This window comes from Strix uralensis, chromosome Z, assembly GCF_047716275.1.
Source record: "Strix uralensis isolate ZFMK-TIS-50842 chromosome Z, bStrUra1, whole genome shotgun sequence".
In the NCBI taxonomy this organism is placed as follows: domain Eukaryota; kingdom Metazoa; phylum Chordata; class Aves; order Strigiformes; family Strigidae; genus Strix; species Strix uralensis.
In genome coordinates, this window is record NC_134012.1 from 23,560,816 (window position 1) to 23,584,686 (window position 23,871).

A 23,871-nucleotide genomic window follows, 5' to 3' on the forward strand; every position below is an offset into this window, starting at 1 on the left:
CCAACAAGAGCCTGGCACACCACCTCCTGAGTCATACTCTCCAATCTGTCACTATGCTCAGAAACCCATCAGGAAACCACCACACAAAAATGCTTTCACTCCAATCTCCTTTTCCAGAAACACACCATGGTGAAAACAGCATTTGGGCTACAAGCTAGAGGTTTTACACAAGAGCCAAAACCTCGTAACTCAAGGGCACTACAATTTGAAGGGCTCTTCCTCTAAGGGCATGCAGGTTATTTATCTTTCTGGATGGTACATGTAGAAAAATACCCAAGACACACCCACAAAATGAAAACCACTATAATTAAATGATGAGTCCAACGTGGCCAAGATGATCAGGGGACTCTGACACACCATTTCAACAAACAGCCAGAAAATAAGTAATATTTAACAGAAAAAGAAGTCAGACTACAGGGTCTACAGAACAGTTTTGCTAGTAAGAGGCCAAATGTGTACAGTGTCTAAAAAGGAGTATGTTGCTAAATTCTCCACATGCCATTGCTGTCCCCAGGCTATAAATATGACTTACTATGTGAGTTAGGCATTGTGAGCAGTTAGCAGCTTCATCTAAGCTTTGCTCATAGCACAAACTGAGCTCTACAGTCATCACACTATCTCCTGCAGGAGAGTATTTCACTGAAAGTGAGAATTGGATAGGACTTTTTTCTAATTCCTTATTTGGGAAAAAGGCAGTTGAGAAATCCTGGGGAATAAGACATTCCCTTTCAGCACCTACTACTTCCTATCCCCCTGACCCTGCTCTCCTCCCCTCTTCCAACCAAAGACTCATTATTTCTTCTTTTCCTGCTGAAAAGCCACTGATTAAATGACCTACAGCACATCTGGACTACATTAGGATATTATTTGATTAAGGCATTCATCACTTGCTCTGTCAGCAAGTGGGGAATTAAGATAATGGTGGGGGAAAATGGTGCTAACTGAACTGGCTATTCCAGCTTAAACTGCTCTGCTTGAAAAAATCTGCTCCAGTCCCTCAGTTATGGGTTCTTTTTTTTCCTAATTACAGAGAAATGAAATAAATATTGGTTAATTCATTTAATGTTGGCAAGATCATTAACGCCCAGTAAGCTGTTACATTAAGGGTTGCTGTCATCTGTATTTCTCAGACAATTTGCGATCTGATAGGAAATGCTTGCTTGGTTCCCCATTAAACTGCAAGCAGCACCTCACATTTCTGTACAAACAGAAGTTTGACACATTCCGGGTCAAGTCGCTTTAGGGGAGAGGGGGAACAGACAAAAATGGCTTAACCAGATCTGCTCAAAAGCGTATTGTTTACTAGCCCATCACACAAGCAGCAGCTCAGTTTTCAGTATTTGACGAGACTGCAGCTATGAAGTCCATGTACATAAAATCCCAAGCACAGGCTAGAAGGAAAGATCATGTTGTCTTGGCTTTCAGATACTTTACCCTAAAATATCCTTCCCCATTTCTCAGGAGCTAAAAAATGTATTATCCTGATGTATGCACAGAGGTATCAGCTAAGTGTCACAGCATGCATCAAATGCCACAGACACCCAGAATGCTGTTGCTGCTAAATGTGACTGCTCACAGTAGTACACTTAATTTCCTTCAATGCTATACAACTAAAAGGTGAAGCTGAACAGACACCCTTAAAGCCTCTTTATCGAAAGCTGAAGTCTGCTTTACAGTGTCAAGAAGGATAACACACTCTACTGGGAAACATACCCCTTCAGAACAACTGAAGTATTCAGCCAAAAGACTTTGCAAGTGCTTACTAAAGAATATAGACACTGAACATGTGAGTGGTTTTCCTAGTTATCACATGCACAGGATATACAAAAGTATCTTTTCACCCTAGAACCAATATTCTCCTGTATTACACCTCAGTAGAAAGTTGTAAATTTCAGAGAGCTCTGCCTACTGTTTATAATGAACAGACCAGCCACTGAGCAACGAATTCCACAGCCATCACAGGGAAAAACAGCATTGTAAATACTCCTCCCACTATCGAATGATAAAGGCTCAATGAAGATACAAGTCATAGGTCAGAAAGCTTAGCTTACCCATTCTCTGTTCCTGTAAACTCTGAAGCAAACCCCCAAAATGTCGTTTTCCACAAGAGCCTTTTTTTGGCTCGTTAAGCCAAATTCTTTCCCCAGATCGTTACAGGAGTGTGATGTCACGGGCTGAGGGAGGGCTGGTTTGTTTTTTTTTTTTTTTTTTAAAAAAGGCAGCCCACACCCTCAGCCCATTCACACAAAGAGGCTGTTTTAAAAGGAAAATGCCAGTTCACACTACTCAAAGAGAGCATGACTTCACTTAACCTGTAAGGCAGCCACCTCCTTAAGAGATCCTCTCAAAATCATCATGTTGGCAACAGACACAACGACCTATTTTCAGCTAGCATAAGCTGGGGTTTACTGTTGTAGGTTGTTCTTGGTTTGGTTTTTGGTTTTTTTTTGGGCGGTGGGGGTGGGGGGCACAATCCAACGACACACCATGTGGCTGGCTTTGTACTAGAAAGTAAGAATTACACAAAGGGCTGCTATGAAAGACACAAGCTCCAAGCAGTAATTAGCAGTAATTTTTACCTGCTAGGAAACAAAAAAAAAGGATTGACTATATTCTTTCCACAGGAGAGGCTTAAAGGTTAACTGAATGCTTAGGGCACCTTTGCTAACCTTCTGCTTCAGAAGACCCTGGTCAGGGCACTGGTCTCCAACCTGTAGGAAACGTGGCAGCCACGTGGAAAACAAATGAAGACAGGGAACGTAAAAAAAAATTAGAAAGGAGGGTGACTGGGAAGAAAAAATGCAAAGTTTTCTACAGCGCAATACTTGTTCATTACTGCTGCCTGTGGGCTAGTGACATTTGAGCACCCCTGGATTAGGTTTCCTGGAAGCTTGATAGTTAAAGCTAAAAACATGAGCTATTTTGACCAGGCATCCCCTGCGAAGGCCCTCTGGACTTTGGGTTAAAATGGCTTGAATTTAGTGTCATGCTACACATATTGCTATAGATGACATAGCTTAAGTGTTGGAATAGCGTATTTTACTCACCTGAAGAATTACGTAAGATACTGATTTGCTTTGTAACTACTTCGAAGGCATCAGCAATGGGAAAGCACTGCCATCCTCTACCGGCAATGATGAAAAAGAACAGCAGTGATATTTTTGACATGAGAACCCTTGAAGGCAGAGGTAGCTCACCTCACCTGATGCTCAACTGCCTGCCTGAACCATGTTAAATGAGGCAGGTCAAGCCTCTACAGTTTTAAAATGGATAGGTAAGAAGGTCCTTGTCACCAGTTCAATGAATCTATGGAAACAGAATGGAAATAAGAATCTTACAGGAAAAAAAGAAAAGACACTCAACATCCCTGTCCTAAAATAGAACTAAGAGTGGCTTTGCTGAACCTAGACAGGAAATACTGTGTGCATTCATATACCACCTCTCGTACTGTCTGAACAAGGGGTAGATATTATAAGACACAGTTATAGCTTTTCCCATATTAGCTTTTTTTCCCTTTCCACCATCCAAGAATTCTATGCCATGATGAGGGATAATGCTTCACTGAAATTAAATTCTGTATTAAACTGTATGGATTTAAACTGCAATTTTTATAGCTCCTTATTGATTAAATATGAAGTTCAAGTAACCCTGCTTCACCTGTGGTCACTGAAGGAGCAGAAGGTCACAAGATATTTATCTTATGTACTCTCCCTGCCACCAACCGTCTAAAGCCCCGCTTGCCCTGGAGGTCACTGGAGGACACAGCTGTAACTGGAGCACTCCCCAGGTGTGCAGAAGATGGTGCTCAAGACACTTGTTTGCTGCAGACTCACAGGACTTTCCCACTTGAGAAGCAAATGCTCTTTTCATTGAAACCTAAAAGAGTTGCACTAGGAAATAACTTTTTAAAAAAATCACCCGTTTCTTATACCAATTAGTTTTGAAAAATAGCAATAACAACATCTCAACATACTGGTTTGTTGCAAGAATGAACCAGGCTGTTGGTAATGAAGATCTTGTGTACAGTATAGCAGTGTAGTTTAGAAGCAAAGACAGCAGATACACCCTGTTAGACCCTCTTCTGCTACAGCTCACCTCAAATAAACAAACAACCTTTTTTCCTCTCAGGAATTCATATCCACCATTGCTGTCAACTTTAAATAAGCTGTGTGTTTTTATGTTTTCCTTAAAGTCTCAGTCCCTTCCAAGAGAACATCAAGTTTATTTTAAAAAAATAAAGTTCTAGTACTCTTGGTTGAAGTGAAAAGCTTGAACTGAAACCTGAAATGGATCAAGAAACAAATAAAGATGTCACAAGTCCATCTCAAAGTTGCCCAAGAATACTTTAACATTATTCCTCTTAACTTCTTGAAGTGCAAAGATTCTTGACATCTCTGCATTTTGAACCACCTCTCCTGTATGACTATAAGCAGTAAGTCCCTGGGCCCTGGGTCCCCTACATCACAGTATACTGAAAGGCAGTAAGCGTATGAAGATTGAAATCCGGTGGAGTGTCTGTATGAGTATCACAGATCCACTGAACAATCAGCAACTATTGTCTTCTGGAGACATCAAGGGCAAGATTATAAAAGACAGAATGATGCTGGCCTCAGTATCTGAGAATAAAGGACCATTTCAAAGTGATTTACCTGTTTCAGTCCTGTAATCTTCCAAATTTGCAGCACAAAGTCACATTAAAGCGAAGGATGCTGGATTTTGTGGCTAAATCTGTGTATATGAAAAGCTAGTGTGAGGCAGACAACTCTGGTTTTGGCTGCAGATCTGAGGATTCCCTGCTCTGTAGCCAAATTTGTCTCTCAGAATGGCAGGTCATATGCAGTTTTAGTGCTGAATTAAACTTATCAATATGAAAGACTCTTAAATGGCCACAAGACTGTTCTGTCCGTGCCAGGAGGCCACCTGTAGAGGCAGATGAGATGTGTAAGCAAAAGCTCAACTAGTCAAAGAAAAAGATGTATGAGGCACCATGTTCTCCGCAAGAGCCTCCTGACTTTGGGAGACTTTTAAATCAAAACAGCCCTCTGCTGTGAACTTTCAAGATACATGATGAGGCACTGCATGTGGGGCACAGTCTATGCTATGAGCATTTCTGGGAGAAGCTCTCTGAGATTTTAGCTTCTGGTTGCAATTTGTGGTTATGGTTAAACAAAGCAGGGGCCACAAGTTCTTTAAAAAGGTGGCAGAATTTGAGATTTGCAGTGTTGAAACACCACTTGAAACACAGGGTCATCATTACAAACCTCTTGCAAAGGGCTAATTCTATTCTTGAAACATGTGCTTGGAGAAAAAAAAGAAAAAAGGGTGCCCCTCCTTATGGAGTGTATGCAAGCTTAAGGTAAACCAAAAACATCCTCTTGTGCATCCCTTTCCTGTTCAGGACATAAACACTCGGCCTGACTTTCTGAGCCTGTCGGACTAGCATCCTTATACGACCCCTAAATTCAAGATGTGCAATAGCAGAAGCAAAGACAAATACCAGAAGTGTTCCCTTACCTCCTTCTGTACCAATAGTCTTTTCATGACACATATCTCATTATAGAAAGTGTTATCTCTCTCCTCTGTATCACAGCAAAGTTGTCTGCACAGAAAAGAAGGCCTTATGGGACCAGAGTCACCATTTCAGCTTGTTATCTTCAAACTATTTTATCTCCACGGATGTCTCTGTCTGGGACTGTAAAATGAAAAATGCCCCACAAGGCTGGTTGCTGGAAGCATGCAACTGCTGAAGTTTGTTAAACATTTTAAGGATCTCCTTCTCATTTTTAATACCTCCTCTACAAATCTACCCTATCAAGGCAGCAGAGAAGTAAATATGGGTGGTGAACATTGGAGGATGTCATGTGCAAGGGACCAGAGTAAAATGACAAAGATACAGGAGATATGGTAAGGCTTTTAATTCCAGCCCTGTCACTGGCTGGTTTGTGGTTTTTGCTTTTAAGTGAATTGCCCCATTCTTCAGCCTTCTCTCCAGGTGAAACATTTCTGACTTCATGGTCCCATACAGCACTAGGAAATACAGGGACCACAGGTCAGGAGAGGGGAGGCAGTCTTCTGTGCAGGTGCCCATCCACCTGTGATGCTGGTCAGGTCACACCTGCTTACAAGCCAAATTTCAATTTTTGCCAGAGGGCTCACAGTACCCAGGGAAGCCAATCTGACAGAATTCCTTCTTGCAACAAATACTTTTAAAAAATAAATAGGCTTCTTGGATATTTTCTCATGTTTAAGTGGCTATTTGATAACCAGCAATTACAAAGAATTTAATCTGGTGAGCAATCTTAATTGTTCTTCCTTTTGCGGAAATCACACACTTTAAACCCAAAGGCCATTTCTATTTATTTTATGAGAACAAATTGGCTCTGTCAGTTTAATTTCCCCTGATGCTGTAATCAGACCTGCTGTTCTTCTTATAAAGCCAACTGGGATGAGACAGAAATAAAACCAATTTCTGAGGATAGGCTGCATGGAGAGCTTGCTCACATCTCAAATCTTTCCAGAGCAAACACCCCAGCTGACACCCATGTTTCAAAGTCTGGTCTGCTGCCGTCACAGCAGAGGAGTAACTGCTCAGCATGAATTACCCAAGAATGGCCACTGAAATAAATTTCCGAGAGGATATTGTCACATTAAACCTTGATGAAGGAGCAGAGGCCTCTTACATTTCACTAGTGCTTTGCATTTTCTGGGCTATTTGCAGTGGGGAGGTGCAGTGTGGTTGCTTGCCACTGCCCACTTTCACAGGGGAAGGGACCCAGTGCCAGGCTCTGTCACTGCTTGCTTGGTAGGACTGTGTCTTCTCATGGTGGAGAAAGACTACATCTTCTTCAGAAAGAAAATGTCTCTGGTGCGTACTCATACTCACATGAATGTCTACTCCTGCTGGCAGCTGGATTGGGTAATCTAAGTAGGACTCACACCCCAGAAACCTTTAACCCTGGTGAAAACCAAGAGTGTATGTTCAGCACAACTCAAAGAATACCTGGAAGCCCTCTCTTGATGCTACTTGGATTGAAATTCATTTCCAAGGCTAAAAATCGTCTTCATCCTTCTCATTTCCTATGCTGAACAGGTAATACTTCTTAAAAGATGCATTCACACTTGACTGCTCTGAAAACTGGGGCTTGGGGGCAATCTCCATTCAGAAAGAAAGCAGCACGTGGCATGGTTACTACTCCCAGCCGGCAAACATAAAATACCCTGTCAAAATTACAAGGGCTGGAGGCATAAATGTCAATCAACTGACAGTGCAACATTTTACAAAAAGATGATAGCTGGAAAAACAAGTGAGAAAGGTCATACGGCATCCCACTTACTTGTTTTCCGCATACACTTTTAGTTAGTATTTGGCTGTTCATCTCCTTATCTACTTTAGCAATCAAACAAGGAATCACAAATGACAAGTTACTTCTGTTTGTTGCAAGCTGTATACATGGGAAAAGACTTCCTCTCCCCTCTCCCCTTTTCTCTGCTTTTTCAGTACCTCAAAAGTGCTGGCTTATCTACACGCTTTTGTTGTGGGTACTGAGGTGGGTGAAAACTGCACTCCACAACCTGTGACAGCAGATGTGACCACTGCCACCCAGTGCGATTCCTGTGGCCACGTACTAGTCACTTCACAGTAAACTTTTCACCTCCACTCTTCTTAGGTTAAAAAGTCTAAAGCTCATTTCAGCATCCCTCACTGGAAAGCTATGCAAGCAGATGAGCTTCTCCTTAGTGTTAAAGGTGAGGTAACTCAAGCTGGCCTGACCCACACTCGCAATAAGAGTAGGAAGACACTTTGCCCTGCTGCAAGCCATCTTCATCTGCTTCATGTTCCCATATGTTAGGCATGCACGGACACCAAAGGGGTAAGTGAGCAGTCCCCTATCAGCTGCCTGATGGGAATGGTCCTGTGCAAGCTCTTGCCTCTCTGTAAATGCAAAGTGATTTGAAGAAGCTTCCTCTGGACTGATTTTAAATATTGTTAGCACTTGAGATGACCTGTCATCCTACATGCTGAGGCTGTTTCTTAGATAAACACAAAAGACAGGACAAAAAAACCCTTCTCCACAACTACTCAAGTTAAAACAAGCCATTTATTGTGGTAGCAAGGAACTTGTGCAGAGCGTTTGTTTTGATTTGTTTAGATAAGGTGGCTGGAAACAAAGATCCTTGGGAATTTTGAAAAAGCTAACAGAAAAATGTTTGTTCTAAAGCAGAAGAAAATGTTTGGGTAACTCCCAGTCTTCCAAGTTGGAGATATGCCTGTTAATTTCTATTAATTCAGCCTAAATCTGAGTGCTTTAACTCTGGTGCCATCTTGAAGAGTTACATACCTTGCACAGACAAAACAGAGAGGATCGTTCAGGGTTATGGGAGTCAGGATTCCTTTGGTGGAGTCTAACCCTTTTTTCCATGTTTATAGAAAACCTACTGAATTTTGAGGAAGCTAGAGGTCTGGAGTGAAAATCCTTCAAGCTGTCTGCAGTTTACCTGGGGTTTCAGAGAAAGTTGTGGTATTATCAGAAGAGCCTCTCATTACTGTTGAGTACATTAAATAGAACAGACTCACAAGAAGTTCTTCTAAGCATAACCTGAGAATGTATGGGGTTGTTGCAGATGCAGGGCTGCTGTAGCATTGCACAGACACAGTACTTTAACTAAACATATACAGAGAAAATTAGAAAAGAGAAATCCCAGCAGTCCAGAAAGAAAAGAACACGTGGTTGCAATACCAGCACCCTTAACACACTATGCTATCTGCCATCTACCTAAGGGAGAACAGTAAGAAGCACAGGGCAACTTATCAACATAAACTTAATATGATTAGCCTATTACAAAACAAGAATCAACACTACAAAATGTCAAGCATGGAAAAGATGTATGTATTTCAAGTCGCATTTAATGCTTCTTTTACTGTAATTACTCAGCTGTCATTTCTTCTACACTTAATACTGGCAAATTTCAAAACACACTCAATTATGTTCTATTACAATTGATCCATTTTATTAATAGGGGAGGGTAGGTCTGTTTTAATAAACAATAAAATTACTTTATGTCAGGGAAAAGACCATCTAGACTCCTTTTCCCTGGCTTCCCATGCCAAGACCCTTAGCCCCATGCCTCTCACCGTCACTCAGCATCAGCAGAGTTGGGTGTTCACAGGGAATCCTGCACGTTGGCAAGATGATGCTGACCGTCCAACTAATGTTAAGTCTCTCCTGTGACAGGCAGCAACCTCTGAGGCTAAACTTCGCAAGAGTCCAGGATTCAAAGAATTGCATTCTCCTCGAAAAAGAGCTGTACATAGCTTAGGAGGTGACCAGAAAGGCTATTCTTCGTCTAAAAACCCAGCTTAAGTTCATTTCACTAAAACCTCTCAGAAATCCATAATTTCACTTTCTTATGATTCCAGAAAGGTGTGAGAAAAGCAAACACGAGTAAGGTGTCTGCTGCTCACAGCTTAAATCTTAGACATACATCTAACGCCAACAGATGATGATGCCATCCAGCAAGACTCCAGGCATACAGACAAAGATGAGCACTGGGCTGTTTATTGAAAGAGCAGGGGCATATAAGGAAATGTTAAGGTATCTTTAATTACAAAAGAAACAGGAACATGCATTCCCTAGTTGTAGTGATTTTCTAGTATTTAGAGGCAATTATTTAAATTTTCCAGTAGTGTCTTACCAATAAGCTTGTGTTGAGGCACTGGCTTATCTTCCTAGTCACTATAAATTTCTTATAATGCTCACTGCTATAAAACTAAACTTCACTGAATTGATAGCAGTGTGCAAAAAGGTATATATATGATTGCAGTACAACACCCTACATAAATTCAGTGTTAAAACTTAGTTAATTGTTCAATTAATTCAATTAAATCAGTTTCTCTCTAAGCAGGTGAAACTGTGATACAAAATGAATTATGAGGCTGCAGGATTGCCCTGAAATTCCACTGCCTTCTGAGACACAAGATTCAACTATAAAGATGAACAGGAAAAAACAGGAGTGACCTTGCCAACAGTAAATGCACTGAAACAAGCACCATGTTCCACTATAAGCATACTCCTCCTGATGCAATAATATTTTCTTATTAAAAAAAAATGCTGGGTTGGAAATATCTGAACTGCCTTTCACACTTTGGAGAGGGAGGTGAAGGAGAATGCTGAAGGAGCCTTTCCATACTGGGGCAGAAAAACCACACAAAGACAAGAAATTTCCAAGCAGCACAACTTCTCCTAGGACAGGGCAGACACTCAAAGTTCACATAATCGGAAGAAAAGGCACGGTGCTCTGAAAGTCAACACATGCACACACAGCTTTGCACATATTTAATCCTCAAGTGTATCTGAGACTATGAAAGTCACGTACATTTTAAAGGAAAAATCAATTTAAGTGAAAGATGTATAATACCAAAATCTTGTTAAGGAGAGGGCTACAGATTATCATTTCTTTGTGTGTGAATTGATTAATTCCTAGAATACATGGGCAATCCTATTTTTTATTATGTAAGAACATGACAACTTGATTTCTTGATGACATTTTAATTTTTTGAATTTATTCTCTTGCAAATTTATTTCTCCTAATTTAAGGACTGATGGTGAAGAGCTCTCTGTAAATCTGTACTCTTGTGTGAAATGCAGAGATCTTACACGACTTACAAGACTTGCTGATACCCTGTTGGACTCTGTTGACATATTTGTCAGTTTCTTTTCACTAGAGATTTAACATAGACAGCATGAATTAGGCCCTGGATACAGAAATTATAAACTGTTAGATATTAACAGACCTCAAATCTTAGTATACAAATACTGTTCTGTTGGTTGAAACAATGTGCTAACGTCAGAATTATGTGGGGCAACTGTTTATCTCCCTTTCCTTTTTTTTTTTTTTTTTTCTAACAGGGTTGATTTTCCTTTACACTAGGACTTGTCTACATCTCTTTGACAAGACAAAAAGACATTGCAGGGGTTGTAAACACACTGGAACACACGTTGTGAACATGCAGTGTTCATTTTGAAGTTCTCCCTACACTGCTAATCCTTGTTATCTCCATTTGCAAGATCTAGCAAATGCAGTTGCAGCAGTCTACGTTGCTAGAAGCAGCAGACAAGAAATATGGTGGCTCCCTACCTGCTGAAGTCTACTCTCCAGGTGCTCTGCCACATCTCTGTGGGGCACGAGTGCTGGGTGCACTGCTGTAAGCTACATCTTCAAGCTACATTTATTGATGAAGATGTTCACCACTGACAGAAGACTTGCCAACTGTGTGTCAGACCCTGAGACAACAGTCCATGACATAAGACCTCCCACCAATTCTGTCACTTAAAAGGAACTTTCTCTCAGACAGCTGTGAGCATCACAGTGACTCCATGGGAGAAGTCTGGCAGAGACCTTTTCTGCTCCATCACTCCTGAGAGAAAAACAGGAGCTGCTGTCTCTTGGGGACTGCAGAACTGGCAGTGATGATTACCCACATAAAGACATCTCTCCACAATTTCTCTTTTCTGATTGTTTTCTCTTTCTCATATTGGTCTTTGGTTTTCCTCAAGCTTTCTCTCCAGTGTCAGCTGCCCCTCTTCCTCCTCTGGCTTCCTCCCTCCACCACCTGCTCACATCTGAGTGAAAGAGGTCATGCTAAGTGCATCAGGCCATATTCCTTCCGTGTAGCATCTTGTAATAGTGAGATCCCAGTGGGCTGAGCCTGTTCATCCTGACCTCTGCTGAGGTTCTCTGTACATATCCCACTCTGAATGTAACACTTAAACACAGCTCATCAACTGTCCAGCAGTCCCCCTACTTGGCATTTTCAAGTGTTCAGCTACAATCTGGGGTAATATATCAGTCAAACCAATGTGCTGTCTCACGCTCTAGGCAAACATCAGCACTGAGACCTTTGTTTTTAATTCCCTCCTCCTATTACAACAATAGCAACAATAAAATCAACCCATAATGATTTCTTGGGCTCAAGCCAGTTGATGAGCAAATTAGGACTCTAACAATGACAAGGATGCAGGGTTTTGGAAAGCAACTGCAAATATTGTACTAGACTGTGTCCACTGCCTACAGCTGTCTTTAGGGTGATGAAAAGCTCTCTCCAGCAGCAATACACTCAGGAGTCACAGCAAAGGAGCTTGTCCCTTCCTCTTCCTGGCATTTTTATATAGCTAGAGGGAAACAGAGAGGGAGCAGCCCCCACTGTGGTAACTCACTGTGGAGCCAACGGATGACTTTATGCTGAGCTTCATCTCATGGTTCTATGCATATGCCAATATATGCTATCTCATGGCAAATTCTAGGTCTGGGAAAGGCCACCCAGCTTGGGGTGTCTTCCCAACCTGTATTCCTGTACGATTAATGTAACAGGCTGTACAGAGGCAGCTGGAGAAACATGGGATGGCACTATAATTTCATGTATTAAAGGATGGAGTCTGGAAAGCATAGGCATAAGAGGAAACTCATAAAGGCCACCTGTATTTCTTTTGCTGTTACAGGGGATGATGGACAGAATACCACCTTGTGTATCTCTAGTCCCACCATACAAAGACCTCAAAGCACACTGTAGGCACCCAGATGCTTCACAACATGCCAGGAAATTATCTCCATTTTACAAAATTATCTAAATCATTATTTTTAAAAATGTCTTCCTTTCTTAGGAGACTACCCTCCTAGTACATTTTACCAAGAGTGTGGAGGTTCAGCCCCCGATTCTCTCCAGTAAGGCAGCCCCAAACTGGGACAACCTGAAACTGGGGAATGCTTTAAAAAATAACAAGCGTAAGCAATGTGTCAAATGTCTGACTCATGACAATGAAATAAACTCATGAATTAGATGCCCAGGCATTAATGCCTTAGGTATGAGACTGCACCTGAGATGTCTCTACTCCATTTTAGCTGGGAGCTGCTGGTGAATGGCTCTGTGCCAGCACCTCATCTCCCTCCAGTGCAGGAAGTACTTTCCTACAGTAGGGTAAACTGGGCCAAAATTTCACACAAAATTGTAGCAGGAGTAGAGGCAGAGCAGGTAGGAAGGTTCCTCAGGTAGGAAGGCCTGGGTTGCCATCCTGTGAATTACTTGTGGAGCACCACCAAGTGAAAGATAGCCATCAAAGCGGGAAACCACATGACTCATGCCTCTGTTCTTAGATTATTACTCTAGCATGAAACTCAGACAAAATTTGCCCATTTTGAAGCCTCCTCCCACCTTCCTGCACACAGACAACCATATGGAGGTCAAGGATGGTTGTCAGTAAAATGCAGTGTGAGGCTTATGAGAAATTTCTCATGTCAGCTGTCCTCTGTCCACCAGAGGAAAACTAAATGCCCATGCTGGCATCAATCCTTTTTAGGGTTTCATATTGATCCTTCTGTAGCTGAACAGATACTCATGGAAAAGGGCAATAGCATAACTGTGGAGGACTCCAGGCACCATCTGCCTTTCTAGGGTCACAACTTCAGTCCAAATATTAATTTCACTTTTATTTCTCATTGCTACTTTTTTGACTATTTAGGGGTTTAGCTTGCAGAGAAGCATTAACACCAGGATTTCTTTTGCATTATTAACAGATACTGTAAAAGTACTGGAACTTTAATCACTTTTAGGCTGAAAGCCTGAGGTTTGGAATACAAACTGTTTGTTTGGTGTTCGCCTAGCTCTTGTCTGAACAGGATTCTTTGGTCATACAGCAGATCTGGGACAAACCTTAGCTGTTTACTTTCTTAGGAGCAGGCAGCCTCAGGGCCAGGGCAAGAGGCCGGGGCAGTGGCAGTGTGCCTGTAGCATCCCATTTCAAAACTCCTCCCCCTTGCCCAAAACTGCTTCCCCTTGCCATAGGCTCCCAAAACATGCTTAAGAACCTGTCTGACTTTATTGCCCCCAGGTGGCTTCTCTGGTTTTGATGCAGGAGCTTAGAAACTCAGGATGCTGGAAAAAAGCTCAAGCTGATTTTCACACAACAAAAACAATGCAGCACTTTTTTCCTCCCCCCCCCCCCCCAATTGATACGTTAGTTTTGGTGGTTTCCCTTTCTGACTGACAGGTTAACTTGCTCACTCAGAAAGAACTTGCATAAGTAGGATGAAAATGCATTTTATTTTTCTTTTTATGTGCTTTGCAACTCACTAAATGACAGACAGCAGAGTTGTGTGTACTCTATGAGCTGAATATCATTTATCAAAATTGACACATTCAAAATAAGGCAGGGACTGAAATTAGTTATCATAACTAGAAAAATAAATACAACAGCTAATCTCAGAACTAAATTTATATTCTTCATGATGACTTAAAGCTGGCAGTCCTCATCATGTGAGATCTGTGAGCTATAAATAAGCTTAGAACAAATGAACATTTTTTACATGCAGGACTTAATGCATTACAGTTTTCTGGCAGAACAAAAAATAACACCAGACCAAATCCATGTCTCATTTTTAATGAAAAAACAAGCCAGTAAAGCAGACCTCCAAAAAAGGAAATCTCTAATCTACAAGTGCAAGTATCCAAGCATGCCTCCAACTCTTCTCATTCAGTTTAGTAAGAGAGGTAACCAGGCCACCAGAAGTTTACAGACTAATGCAATTACAGGGTGGCTCAATAAGCACTGATTTGTCTATCAGATAGCTAAGCTAACAGGTCTGGTTTTCCTTTCAGAAAGCTGAATACCCATCAATCAATTAATTAGAATGGATGTTTTTCAAGGGTGAAAGTAGCAGTCAGTTGCTGGCAAATATATGAATGACCATTTCTTACAGCTATTTTTAAGATCCATTAACTAACTAAATAATTGGATTTACCTATAAATAACAAATTTATTTTCATCAGATAGCATTTAACATTTCTTACATGACAGTGAAAAAAGAAATCTTCTTAGTAGGTCCAGTATTAAAAGGCAAATAAAATTAAACCCGTAGTCATAGCACCACTTCAAAATCATCATGAACTTTCATAAATTCTGTGAAGACAAGGTTACAAATGTACCATTAAAAAGTCACTCACTGAAAAAAAGCCACTTGAAGAAAATCAAGTTGTTTCACTGTTTGCAAGTGGGATGAACGTGGGAAACAGCCTCTCTTCTGGAATGGTGAGTGGCTGCTTGCACATGGACAACAGCAGAGAGCTGGACCAGTTCCAGATGTATTGAAAGCAGAGATCATTGGTTTTTGGAACCACAAACACTGCAGACCAGGCCCTTAAAACAAAAATGCTGGAACCCTGGTGATTAAACTCCCAGATTCAGATCCTGACATCTTAAAAAGTGCTTTCTACAGCTGATATATCTAGACATTACTGATGTGTATACATTCAGATTTTAAACGCTGAATTTCAGGTATTCAACTTCGCAAGCTTGGGATTTGTCAAGGTTCCACCAAAAGGAAAAATAAAATATATGCCAGGGGACCAATCTGATCACTAACATAACTTCTAATTGTTGAGAATCTCAGATTCTGAAAGGAAAGGTGTACAGTGCTACCTAATTTTCATCACAACCTCAACAGGAAAGTTACCCAGACCACTTCAAAAGTTTGCCAATGGCTGAATTTAAAACACTCACACAACATTCCAAGGGCTGACATTTTTCCGAACCAAGGACAATCATTATTCACATTTCCAACTACAAGGGGAAGTACCCAGCTTGTAGAGAGATAATTCAACCTGAACTAGGTGGGACCTAGGTGGCACCTCTGGGTTGTTCTGTCAGGGCACGGAAAGAGTATGTTTTTCTTCCACCCAGAAATGGTTTTCATAGCACCCTGGTACTCTGCTCAGTGGGCACCATCTTGCTTGGCTACACCTTCCAACTTTGGACTCTGCATAGACATGCATAAAGAAGTATTGCATGTTATGCCAACTGATAACTTCCATAACCACATCTAGACAGAGCTTCACTAAATAAGTCAGCTAGGCAGAATCTACCCGAAGGTAATATATGTCTTCAATTAGGGAACTGTGAACATCTCAGCAATGACTAAGTAACAACCTGGCTAATGTGCTTATCGGTGCCTTAGCACTGACATCTCTTCTTACCATTTAGTGTGGTCTCAAAAAGGACAAAGAAAAGATCATACCTTTGTGAGGTGATGTGACAGCCAGCTATTACAGAAGCACTGCCAAAACCTGCAGCGTAATTAAGGGTACATCTGCAAAGTCGAGCTCACCCAGACTCACACCTGCATGTTGCATACCACCACCATTCTGGTTCACACACAGAAACCTCGTTCCTGGGCTTGGCAGAAGTACCATTTTGGTCTAGTAACACAGGCTGGAGTCCATGTGGCTTCTGGGTTCACCCCTAAACCTGACTGTTCTGCAGCAAGGGATGCATCTGACTGCCAATAGTCCTTATCTGACCCAAAGGATGAAGATGCAAGTATTGATGTCAACAGAGGTTTCAATTTTGTGGTGTAAAAGGTAATGTAAGTACAGCCCCAAACCATGCCAAAACCTCAAACAGAACTGTAACCAAGACACCTCACCTTGACCATTTCATCAGGAAATCTGATTAATGCTCAGAAGCTCTAGGCACAGCCCAGATGTAGACCTCAGTGTACTAGACACTATCCTAGTTTTAACACAGCAATAATAAGCTGGTCACAGTCTCCAACCAGAGCTAAGCAAAGAGGTGGAAATATGAAGGTAGGGTGCAATATCAGGTGACAAGAAGGTGAAAGTAGTATGGATGAAAAGCAAAGGCCATGCAGACACCATCAACATTACTATTCCCAGCCACAGATGTGTACTGGCATCACAACAAGGGTGAGACTTGAAGGAAGACACTAAGAAGGTTTTTTAGATGGTTAGACAGACTGTAATTAAAGCCATAAATCAGAAGTTCCCCCAAGTCCACAGGTTATGCAAGGAAAAAAAGCAATCACTCAACAATCTTCAGACAAAGCAAACTCCTCAGAGGAGAAGGGAGCACAAGACATTTCTGTCTGTGCTGGGGAGTGTTCAGGGAAACCAAGAGTAAAATAATGCGTGTCTTCAACAGGAAGCTGTTAGCAGTGAGCATAATTAATGAAGGGAACAATTTAATACAGGCTGTGATGACTGCTCCCTTGCAGGACATGTGGAATCAAAACTGGATGTTTTTCTAAAAGATAAGCTCTAATCCAAACAGAAGTCAATTTAGGGAAATCCAGTGGTCTATGTCACAATGCCAGTCATAATGTGATCACATGTTTAAACCTTATAACCCGTGCATATAATGAGTCATGAATACCAACACTACTGTTCCTTCCTCCAGTGAACTGTCTGCTGATATGGAGCCTGGATGTGGGTGGGTTATGATTAATGATGTATTTTATTGTGACTTTGCTCAAGAACTTTTTTGCCTGATGATTGCCATGGCTTGGACAAGTTCTTCTTCCGGGAATTATGATAAAAAATTGACTTCAGCAAAAGCTCCAATTTTTCTCCTTAAGTCCAGGTATGCTTTCCCCACACAAAATGAGTAAGAATCTTCTAATGGGAACTGAAGCCAAGTTTTAATTATTTAGAATTTATACCAAAATGGGCCCAGAATATGAACATATCATCAGAATCTGGTTCTTATTACTGCCAGAAAAATAGCAGTGAAGGTACACAGCATCATGCTTAAACATATAGTTATAACTGTCTTGAGAAAGGGCCCTGAAAGTCCTTCTCACTGAACGAGGACAGTGAACATGGTGGTCAGCTCAAAACAGATTAAGACACTTCTGCTGGCCAGCTTCTGGTTACTGGTCAGGGAACCTGCTGATACCATCACTCCTTCTTTCCCCCAGTTGATGACTGCTTTTCTTCTGCTTCTCCAGTCTCTTTACACTGAGGACACTGGGACCTCTATTTCATAAGGTCTTCCTACACCTTCTGTTTCTGGATGGATAGGTCTGTTTATCCCTCATCCCTCCCTTTGGTTCAGGTTCTTCCATTCTTCCATCATTTCTAGGGTCTGCTGACACCATTATTTCCTTTCTGCCCCACAAGACAAATGACTGGGATTCCTACATGCAGGGTGTTAAGATTTAAATCCTAAATCCAGGCTGAGCTCAACCAAGATGAATGCATGATACTCTGCAACATGTTAAGCAATTTTTTGATGTTTGTAGTAAGTTCTGTGGATGTCTGGAGCTCCCATTTCTTGGCTTCTGGTTTCCTGATTTTTAGTAGTATAGGCAAAATTCATGCTTTGGTGCCTAGACTATTCCCTGGATTTGCTCTGAAGTTGCATTCAAAAATTACCCAGAAATCTCCAAGCAGACTGAAGCCAGAATATTGAGGACAATATTTCTCATTTGGCCAACAGTGATGCTCAGTATCAATGCAGATATATTTTACAGTGAAGAAAATAATTAGAAAAGCCAAAGGGCACTAAGGCCTTGACAGAAGTACAGGTTTATTTTGAAGCGCACAGTTAAAATTATGTTGCTGAAAATTAACAGGGGGTATTATTACAACCTAGAGAGTAAAGAACTATACAAAGAGTCAGGCCTTCTTGTTGTTAGAAGATGCTTCTGTAATTAGATATTGGGGTCCCAGATTTATTAATTCAAATTATTGTGTTTTGCTCATTTGCATTTCTTTAATTTTGGAACAAGATTTCTTGGTGTGAAATTGCTGGGCTGCTCAAGGGCAACCAGATGAGTGTCACAAGACTTCAGTATGGGACCTTACCTCTTCCTCTCAGTAATCTTTCATTTAAAGTATGCTTGCTTGTATTTTTGCTTTCCAACCCCATTAAAAATGTTATTTTAACATGCTAATTCTTATGAATTTTGAGTTCCAAGAATGTACAAGAAAACAGTAGTTGTTTAAGAATTTTTTAAAATTTATTTATTTAGAAAAATTGAATTAACAAATAACATTTATAGTTTTCAACAGAAAATTGAAAATGTCTTCTGCTGAACATGCAGCCTGGAAACATCACCCCCAAATCCTTAAAGGACAACCATTCAATTCCCATTTTCACAAGCCTCCTCTTCAATCTACTAAAAATGTAATTGTTTGCTCATTGGTCATATGAAAAACAAAGGGCTGTGAGTGCTTCTATATTGTCTGTCTATATAATAATGTGCACAAACAAGTATTGCTGGCACTTGATGGTACTAAACCTCCCTAATCCCACATCAATAAAACTAATTCCATTTGCTCAGACGTCATTACTGAAGTCCCAGAAAGCCAAGAAATGCCATTTAAAAGCACAAAAATGTACCTATATAGTCCTTTTCATCTTCCTCATGCTTCTTAAGCCCTTAGAGGTCAGCCTGACTTTTTTGCAACCTTTTCTCTGCAACCAGAAAAAGCTAGAAACTTTTAATTATTTTTAAAGCAAGGTGAAATTCTTCTATGCTCCTTCAATTGCATGAACTGAGAGTTTCAGAGAAATGCTCACTATTCCACCACTCAGAACAGAATTAAAAAACCTGGCAGCACAGAGAGGACACAACCACTTACGTGCAAGCAAGTACCATCCAGCCATGCTGGGCGTTCACTGCCCTTTCTTTTGTTTGCGTTGTTGGACACTGAAGTGCTTTGCTAGGACCTTGTATGCTGAGAAGAGAACTGGCAGTACCTGATCCAAATCTATGCAATCAGAGAGTCATCTTCTGCTACTGCATATTGTTAAGCATAAATCGGCTCCTCCTAGGATGTTTTTGTATTCACTTGTTACTAAGACAAATTACCAGTCTGAAAACACCACTTCAGTTGTAAGACACAGATGATAATTTTTCACTGTGCAGGGCTATTTATTTGCCTGGGAACACATGTTCTTATAAGAGCTGGAGAGTTATGTTACATATCACTCTCAAGAGCCTCCTTCCTGAAAAATGCCAGGAAATTGTAACAGCTTTGTACTCTGAAGAGAACAAGCCATGAGTTAATTCATCTGAGTCACTGAAGACATAATGGTTAGGTATGAAAATTTACTTGTTTTCTGTGCCGGAGTTAATAGGTGGTAGTTGGAATCTGGGAACCATCAGCTAGAAACAGATTAGCTGTGTGTAATCATAACTTGAATATTTCTCTCAAATCTTGCCTTTACCACATCCCCTAATAAAGTACTAAAAGCTAGATATGCTAGAACAAACAGCTGTATGTATAAAGAAAAAACACCACCCAGCCAAGCAAAATGCCCCCAGCAAAATTAAAGGATCACATCCACCTTTACCAGTAAGGTTCTTTCAGTTTTATCTGACCTTAAATTCAAAATGATCTTGTGCAAACAGTCGATACTCATCAGTTCAGTAAAATTCAGAATTCCAAAGCTGACAGAGCAACTGCAGAACTCTACAGTCTTTATTTGTTTCTGGTAAGGCTTATGACGTCCTTTAGTCACACACCTGGAAAGCCTGTGCCTCTGCTTTAGGGAATTTATGTTCCTGCAGTTCCTCCTTACTTCCTAAGGGCTGAGCACAAATTACAGCTTTTTAAATGAGCAGCATTCATTAAATCAAATTACTAGTAATACAGCACTGCCTGAATGTGCCCCTAATTAGTCTTAGAACAGTTCTGCTATGTACCAAGAGACTAGAGGTGGCCCTGCCTTTTCACTGATCATATCTGTGGTAACTCCAAAGTCCCTAGCAATAACGTTTCGACTAAACCTCTCCCCTTCTGGTATCACTATAAATAGTACCTTCAAACTACTGTCACATTATCTTCATACACCTGAACCTGCACCACTTCAAACCAAGGAGAGTTTTGCTGTTGACTTCAGCAGGAGCAGGCTGTAAGCCTGAATGCTGACCACTGCTTTCATGCAAGTCAAAGGTGAGCTGGACAGTCTTCCAAGTATGAAATGCTTAATGTTGATTTTGGCTGGACCACAGGCTTACCTAAGAGTAGAGATGAAATACTGCAGCCTTCCTCCAGAAAGGTCAATCGTGTACTCTCATCAGCTGTCTAATTAATAGGATTTAATAAATATTTATGTATAACACTGCATAGGCAAAAGGTAATGTAAAATTTATCCTTGTAATAGAGAAGTGCAAATGACTTACAGAAACAAATATTTATATTAAACTGTATTGTTTGTTTTCAACATGTACAAGGCAGAATTGTAAAGCAGGGGCTATGGACAGCTTCTACATCTTAGGACTTCATAGCCTGGCGTAGTCATAGCAGGCATGACTTCATCCATATGGGGTGCAGTATCACTTATTAGGGGGAAGCCATCTCTGCCTGTTTTTGAGTAAGCAATGAAAGACAGAAAGCTGAAGGTACCACTTACTTCACTGAAGTTGCCATGGATTTAAAGTAGAACACAGATACACATATTCCTGTTTGAGCTAGTATCATAACCACGAGATTGTACTGCAAGGACAGTAAAAGTATTTAATCTTTCAACCTTTTTAACAGAAAGTGGGCATTTGATTTCATTTGATGTGAGCGTACCCCAGGCACCCTATTTCATTTTTGGCTTCGGAAATACCCTGAATTGAAGCCCAGAGACTGAACTGCAGACAATGCTGGGATTCTGCTTTCTGACACCTTAATGCATTTGGATCCAAACATCGAAAATTTATTACCATTGCTCTAGTACTATAACAGCTCTGCACTGCATACAATTCAATGAAGAATGCCATGTCTTCAGAGATCCACTGGACACACGGCCAAATTTTCTCTTCATCTACAGCTTCTGATAATGTACTGGGTGTCTCAGATATGCTGTAACTTATGACTACAGAGCTGTCTATGTTAAAATAGAACCAGGACAAAAAAGCTCTTCACAGACTTCCTGAATATTGTTTTCTGTAATACTTGATTAAGACACCAGGGGCAAAAAGAAGAGAGAAGCTTCTGCAAAAACACAGTGTTTAGAGACTTGCTAACTGTGAAATCCAGTACCACATATATTGCAGATTTATGTTTATCCAGAAGTAAGTGTTTAGAATATAGTAAGGCATAGTTAAAAAACTAAAACCTCTACTGAAGGAGATCCCACAAACATCCCAGAGAGCCCATTCCAGGGGGGGACTCTGCACAAATACCAGCACTTTGGAAGTCCTGGTGCCACCACTTTGACAGCACAAAATCTCACCTCCATACCAAAGAAGATTACATAATGACTGATAAGTGATCTACACAATCTCTATAGTTTGGATGCCTTAAAATAAAAGGATTAGAAAGGAAATAGTCAAAATGGATTTAGCAACAACAAAAGCAACCTATCCTTGTACAGAAAAACAGCTGCATATGCAGACCTTGATCATTCTGTTTCCAAGTATGTGCTTTTGAGAGAGACTGATAAAAAAGATCAATCTTCAAAAATCATAAGAGCTAGTGAGACACAAGTCTTGCAAGTTGTAAATACAAAATTATACAAATAGCATTTTAATTTTAATTTGCCTCTTTCAAGGGACATTGGGGGGCAGAAAGAGGAAAATCAGGGGGTAGTATTTAGAAGCCATATTTTACAGTATTTCTTTGAAACTTTTGAGGCTAGAAACCTATTTTCAAAAATTAAAGGTATTTCTGCATTTGGCATTTTTGGAAAGAAAAACCATGCCAAATATTTCAAGACTTGTGATAAAATCAGGAGAGTTGATGAAACGTAATAGGTATTTTTGAATTGCAAAGTAACTCTTTCATATTAAATGCCATCAGAGACTAGTAGACTGCTTTCATGGAAAAGAATACTGCAATGTACTGCAAGAATAAGTGTACAAATAATGTCAGGCCAAGTTGATTTAAATGTACACTTTTCAGATGCCAGTCATGTCCATTAGTTGTTCTACTCTGCTACAGTTAATTGTTGTACTTTCGTAAGTCCTCAAGGCCTACAGTCTTGAAGAAAATCCAATTTAGAAGACAACTAAAAGGTATTAAGCAACTAGAGGGACTCAGAAGATCTGGATTTCATTCTCCTATCTGCTGCTGACTTGCTGCATGACCTTGAATAAAATAATTTATCCAGGCTGCAATCCTACCTTAACATGCACCTCCTAAGACTGCTATGAGGTTTAATTAATTAATTTGTGCCTATAAACCTTTCAAAAGCCTAGGGTAAAAGAGGAATGCATTTCCCCTATGCAAATGAAAATTCTTAACAGTATTTTCATATATACAGAGGTGCACAGTGACATGTTTGCAGTCTGAATATAAATGCAGAGACATATAAACACACACAACATGTTTTCACACAGCTTCTTCTGACTTGTTCCCACAAGTAACAGCAACACGGAAATACACAATGAAGGAATAAACATTACACATCCCTAAGATCCTTCATTTTCAGTGTAGGTAGCTCTGACATTGCCTCCCCTTTACAGCATTGTCTTAAGATTTCAAATTATGCTTGTTTAACAATATTATGAAAATAAATTGTTCTTACCCTCAGCCCCTGCTCCATGGACAAGCAGAGGACCTGCCAGGGTGCTGTGTACCTGAACATGTTTGGCCCCCTCTGTAGACAGACTAAATAGCAAAAGGCACGCCAAGTCTCTCAGGTCTCCTCGTTGCTTTTCATCTGAGGGATGCTTAAATTGAGAGAAATCCTTTAGTTGTACTCTTCAAGGGCCTCCCGAGCAGACTTTAAGAGCGTTATAGCCATTCCACTTGCACCCCGAGGAACTGAATAACTAATTCAATAAGAAGCTTTTTCTTGGGAAGAGCTTAGCTCAAATGCAATTAGCATAAATAGGATGATAACCTTTGAACCTCCCACTCAGAGGAGCCGATGGTGGACAGCACGTCACGGCAGAGTCGCTCCCTCCCCTGCAAATCTTGAGTTTGTTTGTATTTCCACTGCTGGCATTTGACTCTGCATCACAAGTCCAGAAGCAGCTACCAGAGACCATCTGTAGCTTTGCATTTTTTATTTTTGCTATTATCTTTTAGCCTGGCTCAAAAGAAATACTTTTTCCTTCTGTCAGAAGGGATTCCCCTTACCT

At 40.6% G+C, this 23,871-nt stretch overlaps 1 protein-coding gene across 8 annotated transcripts in view; it reads right to left on the bottom strand.

Annotated features, from left to right (window-relative positions):
• PALM2AKAP2 (PALM2 and AKAP2 fusion) overlaps positions 1 to 23,871 on the bottom strand; it is a 271,234-nt gene that overhangs the window by 35,087 nt on the left and 212,276 nt on the right. For 2 of the 8 annotated variants that reach the window (XM_074855291.1, XM_074855288.1), the window contains exon 1: positions 23,313 to 23,536. The exons of the other annotated variants lie outside the window; for them this stretch is intronic. In XM_074855291.1, the coding sequence (XP_074711392.1) occupies positions 23,313 to 23,372 (60 nt within the window). In that variant the 5' untranslated portion in view covers positions 23,373 to 23,536. Of the gene's footprint in view, positions 1 to 23,312; positions 23,537 to 23,871 lie in introns of those variants that run through there. 8 annotated transcript variants of the gene reach the window in all.